The 6,907-nt window shown below is 36.4% G+C and overlaps 1 protein-coding gene across 1 annotated transcript; it reads left to right on the top strand.

The window, feature by feature from the left end:
• Positions 1-3,439: 3,439 nt before the first annotated feature.
• LOC111457889 (auxin-induced protein 22A-like) lies at positions 3,440-4,101 on the top strand. The gene has a single exon (XM_023100324.1). It carries the CDS (start codon positions 3,473-3,475, stop codon positions 3,992-3,994), a length of 522 nt encoding a protein of 173 aa, XP_022956092.1. The 5' UTR covers positions 3,440-3,472; the 3' UTR covers positions 3,995-4,101.
• Positions 4,102-6,907: the final 2,806 nt, after the last annotated feature.

Raw genomic sequence — 6,907 nt, 5'->3', positions numbered from 1 at the left:
GGTTGTTTTACAGCTTCACTCAGTTTCTTCTCTAGAGATTTTCTCATTGGTGTTCTTATTTTGTTCATGTGATGGTTTGACACCTAATGGCTTAATCAACATTTGATTTGACACTTCCCACGAGTGACTCACCCAATTCAAATTATTGAAACAATATTGAAATAAAATGAAAAAGCTTAAGAAAGAGAGAATTAATTATGTTGTTTCATGTATCACTCCAAGTTCACTGTTAGTAGATATTGTTTGTTTTGGTTCGTATTGTCATCAACTTCATGGTTTTTAAAACGTGTTTACTGAGAAGAGGTTTTCACACCCTCATAAGGAATTGCATCGTTTCTCTCTCGAACTAATATGTGTAAACCTTTATAATTGTTTCGTTTTCCTCTCCAACTAATATATGGAAAACTTTATAAGGAATGCTTTGTTTTCCTCTCAAACTAATATGTGTAAACCTTTATAATTGTCTTGTTTGGACTTTCCTTTTCAGGTTTCCCCTCAAGATTTTAAAACGTGTCTGCTATAGGGAAAGATTTCCACACCCTTATAAGAGGTGTTTCGTTCTCTTCTTCAACTAACGTGAGATATTACACCGTCTCACTTACACGAATAGAAATTATTGAACTTGTGATTGTGCCTAATACCAAATGTCCCCTTGAATTCAAACAACACATAGAGGAAGAAAGGTCCACCACCGACTCCAAGCTTTAATGGCGAATGCCTCTGTGAAATGGCTTTGCCAATCTGTTCAAAGTACTTACAATTTTGTTGTCTATGTTTCATCAGAACCCAAGAGACAAGGAGCGATCCCATGGTCCCTTCTCAACTAAAAATCTACCACGTGAGCCTTGGAGTTTGACATTTCCATTGTCTCCAATTTTTATTGCACTTCTCCAAACTAATGAAAGCATGTGTTGGGTTGGGAAGAAACATTATTTTTTATTTTTTATTATTTAAAACTCGGTCACCTACTTAACTCGGTTACATTTTCAAATTGATAGATACGTCCATTTAGATGTGTGTATGTATATACTACAATCACGATGAAGAGAGAAATATGAGAGACTATTCTAGGAGATCGAGACAATGTGACTTAAAATCTTGCATTAGTGTTGAGTAACCTCAAATTTTGGGTTGGTCGAGTTGGTGCCCAGTAACTCAATAAAATTCACAATCCAATCTAATTCTTAATCTTTTTAAAAAATAGGATATGGTTGGGTTGTAGTAACTCTGTTTTCGAGCCGGACAAGTTAACCAGACAAAAAAAAAATCAACCCAAAAACCAAACCGAATTTTCAATTTTCAAAGAATTCAACCCAACCCACCAAAAACAATATAACATAATCCAACATTTATGGTTCGGATTGGGTAGTCTAGATTGGTTAGGTTATAAGGTCATTTAGTTTGGGTTGAATAGTCTAAATTGGTCGGGTTACTGAGTCATATGAGCACCTCTACTTACATCATTGAATATACGAGATAGAAATTGCTAAGATATTTCAAATTTGTATTCCATGGTCATTAGAGAACATTCAAATTTTAAGTGCACCTTCAACCATTATTAAGAGACAGTCACATTGTGATAACCTCATTAAATAATATATTTTTTAAATAATTTTTTTTATGTGACGTCACACTTTATTATCAATAAACTTCAAAATATTAAATGTAAAGTTTAGAATGGTATAAAACTTTTAAATCTATGATCAAACCATATGTTAAATCTTTATTATTTCATCTAACAAAACAATTAATAATAACTCAAAATTATTGGCAACACTACAAAGTGCCAATAATGGAAATCTGTCGCCCAAGAAATCATCCAAGATTTTGAGAAGTAATTATTATATGAATACACAATTATATTATAATCATAATTATACACTTCATTTAAATCATAATCTTTATTTTTGTGTCCAATTTAGATGATAGAGATGCATAAACTCCAATGATGATCAATCATATCATCTTGCAAATCTTTCAAAAGATTTATTTTCGTAATCTTATTCTGAAGTAGATAATGATCATTGTTTATTTTATTTTATTCCAAAGTTTGATATTAAACAGTTGATATATAACTTGTCAAATGATCAACCAGTTTGCATGTGATTAGGGAATATTGCATTAATTGTATTTAATATGTACATATAATATAGCCCTAACTATATAAAAATGATTTGTATAATACAAGTCAATTATTTAGGGTAGCTATTATATTTGTGACCGTTTGGTTAGGTTAAGTTCAGTATGAATGGATTGAGACCACTTGTAACTACTCAACCCCACTGCGAGTAGATATTGTCTTTTTTGGACTTTTTCTTTTGGGCTGATATTGTTCTCTTTGTACTTCCCCTCAAAATTTCTTTTTCTAGGGAGAGATTTCGACATCCTTATAAAGAGTATTTTGTTATCCTCCCTAACCGACGTGGGATCTCACAATCCACCTCCTTTTAGGGCCCAACATACTCGCTGACACTCGTTCCCTCCTTCAATCGATGTGGGACCCCCCAATCCACCTTTTGGGGTCCAGCGTCTTTGGATTGAGACCGCACTTGTAACCACCCAAGTCCACCTCTTGCAAATATGGTTTCTTTGGGTTTTCCCTTTTGAGTTTCCCTTCAAGGTTTCTAAAACATATCTGTTAGGGAGAGGTTTCCACACCCTTATAAATTGTGTTTCATTCTCCTCCCCAACCGATGTGAGATCTTACAATCCACCCCCTTGGGGGCCCAGCGTTCTCGGTGGCATTCGTTACCTCCTTCATTCGACGCGGGACCCCCCAATCTACCCCCTTAGGGCCAGCGTCCTTGGACTGAGAGACTGCATTTGTAACGATCGAAGCCCACCACTAGCAGATATTATCTCGTTTGGGCTTTCCTTTTAAACTTCTCCTCAAGGTTTCTAAAACGTGTTTGCTAGGAAGAAGTTTCCACGGGATCTTAGCAACACTATTTTATTTGAATTATAATATTTTGATGTTGAGTTAAATTGCGTTTCTAGTTTTGTAAAATTTTGTGATTATCTTTCTCGGATTCTTATTGTCTAACTAAAAAGCGGATAAGTGATGTGTTCTACTTAATAAACAGGATTCTAAGGTCGGTATATTTCAATATATATATATATATATATATATATAAAAAGATTTGAGACAGTTTTTGAGTTGTGTGAAAGAACATAATCCAAAAGTGGACAGAAAAATGGGGAGTCACATGGATGTTGGAGAATCCCACAAAATCAGAAACCCGACCAACCACCTTATTATATGATCTCTCCAACTCTTCCAATCAAACACACATAGTCCCACTTTTGTTCCTCTTGTCCCCGACCGCCCCGCGACCATAATAATGCCTTTACTTTCATCCCCCCATTCTCTTCTCTATTCCCTATAAAACCTCTCATTTTGGTGCTCACACCATCAGCAACCTCTCACAAATCACACCCACACACCAAAACAAACACTTAATCACCTGGAGATATGGCCACCAATGGAGTTCATCAACTTCAAATCACTGAGCTCAGATTAGGGCTTCCGGGGACTGCCCATACCCCAACTTCAAAAAATGAGAACAAAAGGGTTTGCTCCAAGAGTAGTACCGACGACGACGATGGCGACCGGAGATGCTCGAAGAGAAACCGAGTTGTCGGGTGGCCCCCCGTTTGCTCTCACCGAAGAAGGAGTAGTGGTAACGATAGAGATCTATCTGAAACTCAAACTTCGAAGATGTATGTCAAAGTAAGCATGGATGGCGCGCCTTATCTTAGAAAGCTTGATCTTAGAATTCTTAAAGGATATTCCGATCTCGGGGTGGCAATGGAGAATCTATTCGACCGTGCAATCAGATGCTCTGACTATGTTTCGATTTATGAAGATCGAGATGGCGATTGGATGCTCGTCGGAGATGTTCCATGGGGGATGTTTATTGAGTCATGCAAGAGAGTGAGAATAATGAAGAGATCAGAAGCTAAAGGGTCTGATTTTTCTTCAAAACAAGTATGAAAAGTTTTCTTTAAAGTGTATACACATAATATATATTGATCATACCCTAATTCAAGAAGGAATTGTTAATGTTCTTGTCTAATTTGACAATCCATTGATATGAATGACAAAAGTGGCAACTTTTCATCCAATTCTCTCCATACTTTGTGTAATAATCGAGTTTTGAATTAGTTGGTGTCATTTGGAATATTTTTGGTTTGAAACTCGGCACACAAAAATCAATCAATTAAACCAATACTTCATCCATCTAAAACGATCTTGTTTGATAATTTGTATCGAGTCTCTATCAGTGACTCGATCAATCTGAAGTCTCCGTCAATCCAAAACGATTTGGATTCAAATTCTAAATACTAATATGGTGGAATATTAGGGTGAGTCTTAGTTACTCTTAGCTTAGCTGCCACTCGATCTATATCCTACCTATAAAGGTGACTATTTATTCAAACGTGATCTCGAATATGATCTCAAAACAAATTAGTAATAAGAGTAGTAACTCATGTATTATATAAACGGTAATGTTTCATATCCATGGTTCATATTAGTATTTGGAATCTGAATACAACACTTAATAACCGCACCGCAGCAATATTCTAATACATCATTGACAACATAATCACGTTATCTACTTATCTTGAAGTACTTATAATAGTAAAAATTATTCCCGTAGATCAACACATGTATTTTTAGCATGTTTTATCTTCATTGACGCATTTGGTAGGAAATTTTTCAAGAGATTATCCAACGTAGAATTACTCCAAGTCAAATATGTTTAATTTTAAAGTTCTTATGATCGAGCCATCTAAAAGGAAGGTAAACTTAAATTAAGTAAACTATTGTTGAGAATTCTATAGATAAGGTAGAGCGTCCTTAGCTCAATATTATAGCACATAGGGCTTCAGCGCTTTGCTAACGCTCGGCTAAGTCTTGAACTTTCGTGTTGACCATTCGCTTTTTCAGTAGCAAAAATTCCTCATTGCCCCCTTATAATGAAAGTTTTAAGCGAAAGATTTGTTGTTTTATTACTCCTGCTTCTTCACATCTACGCTTGTCGAGTCAACTAAACTTTTTGGTAGTTGAAACGGTGGTGGAAGCTAAATTAAAATTTAAAATCTAAATTATAACAGATCAAAGTAAAAAAAAAATGTTGAAGTGATAGGGAGTGTGTTCTTGACAGATCAAGAGGAGCTCATCCTCTCTGTCAAAAGGGTCCATCATTCAAAACACGAACACGAATACGAACACGAACACACAAGAACCAGAGGGGAGGATAGAGAAATGTTCATAATTAAAACAGAACAGTAAACCGTGTGATAGAAGCAACACAATAAGGCAAAATCACATGGGGTTTGTTCAAAAAAGCAAGACAATAATTAATCAAACGGCAGTGATCAAATCCCACCAAAACCTCAAACAATTATCAGCCCTCCGATGTGGTGTCCCACATCTCTCTAGAGAGCTGCCATTGTTTCCTCCACATATATAAATAAATAGCATCATCACATTTCATAATATTCTCAACACAAAACCCAAATCCAAGGAAGACCCAGATGGCAGCTCAGGGATTAGACCTTGAAATCACCCAGCTCCGGCTAGGACTCCCCGGTGGCGGTCCGATTCCGGCGAGTAAAAACAATGATAACAAAAGGGTTTTCTTGGAGGTGGAAGTAGAAGATCATAAGAGTCACGGCCAGGGACGGAGCAAGCAGGCAGTAGGGTGGCGGCCCGTGTGCTCATACCGGCGGAGGAACGGCTTGAATTTTATTGCTAATAATGATGATTTTGGTATCTAACGTGAATCAATTTTCAAAGTTGATTCCGACAAAGGAATAAACAAAACATGTAATTTGTAAATTCAAACGTGTTTAAGCTTCGATGGGTTGTTCTTCTCCTGGTTGCAACTATCGCTTGCTTATCTTTTTGAACAGGAAATAATGTCGCATATGATTCAAATTTCATAATTATCAACAGTGAACGACGAATTATTTTCTCAGGTTCAATTCATTATCCATGCCGCACCCAAGAGATTGTCCTGATCTTATTCAAAAAGTTAAAAGATGGTGGGCTTGATGCCTTTGAGCACATTTTTTTGGGATGGTCATGAGTCTCAACATCGAAAATGCGATTTCTCTGGACATCTAGATTTTATCAAATTCTTCCAGCTTATACGAGATACTGGACTTTACATTGTCATGAAGATTGGTCCCTACGTGTGCACCCAGTGGAACTATGGAGGATTTCCTCTATGATTATACAATATGCCCGAAATCCAGTTATGAACTGAAATTGAATTCACAAGAATGCAACCTCTTTACATCACAAGGAGGGCCAATATTCTTAAGAGCTAAGCATAGAGAACAAGTATAGAAACGTGACGACACCTTGTGGAGACGCATGAAAAAGATATATCAATTGGTGCATTGAAATGGCGGAATCTCTCACTATTGACATTTCATGGATCATGTGTCAATCGCATATCATGAATACATGCCATGGATTCTATTGCAATAACTTTACTCCTAAGAATCTTAAAAGTCCAAAGATGTTTATTGAAAATTGGGTGGGATGGTTCGAGAAATAGGGCAACAAAGATATTTTCTGTGGCAAGATGTTTTCAATATGGTGGCATGTTTAACAATTATTACATGTATCATGGAGGTACCAACTTGGAACAACATCGAGAGGTCCATTCATCACGACATCTTATAATTACAATGCTCCACTGGATGAATATGGAAACTTGAATTAACCAAAATGGGAACATCTCAAACAACTTCATACATTATTCAAACTGCGAGAAAAATTCTAACTAATGCCAACCGCTTAGACCAAAGCTTTGATAACTCTGTAACTTTGACAACATTCTTTAGCCAAACATTAGGGGAAATGACTCTTGCAGTCATCAACCAAGTAGTC

Source organism: Cucurbita moschata, unplaced genomic scaffold (genome assembly GCF_002738365.1).
Source record: "Cucurbita moschata cultivar Rifu unplaced genomic scaffold, Cmos_1.0 Cmo_Scf00020, whole genome shotgun sequence".
Lineage (NCBI taxonomy): Eukaryota > Viridiplantae > Streptophyta > Magnoliopsida > Cucurbitales > Cucurbitaceae > Cucurbita > Cucurbita moschata.
The sequence above is the reverse complement of the archived record's forward strand: the minus strand, read 5'-3'. Positions and strand labels throughout refer to the sequence as shown.

Coding starts and splice junctions, on each gene's coding strand:
- LOC111457889 (XM_023100324.1), top strand. CDS start 3,473: ATGGCCACCAATGGAGTTCATCAACTTCAAATCACTGAGCTCAGATTA.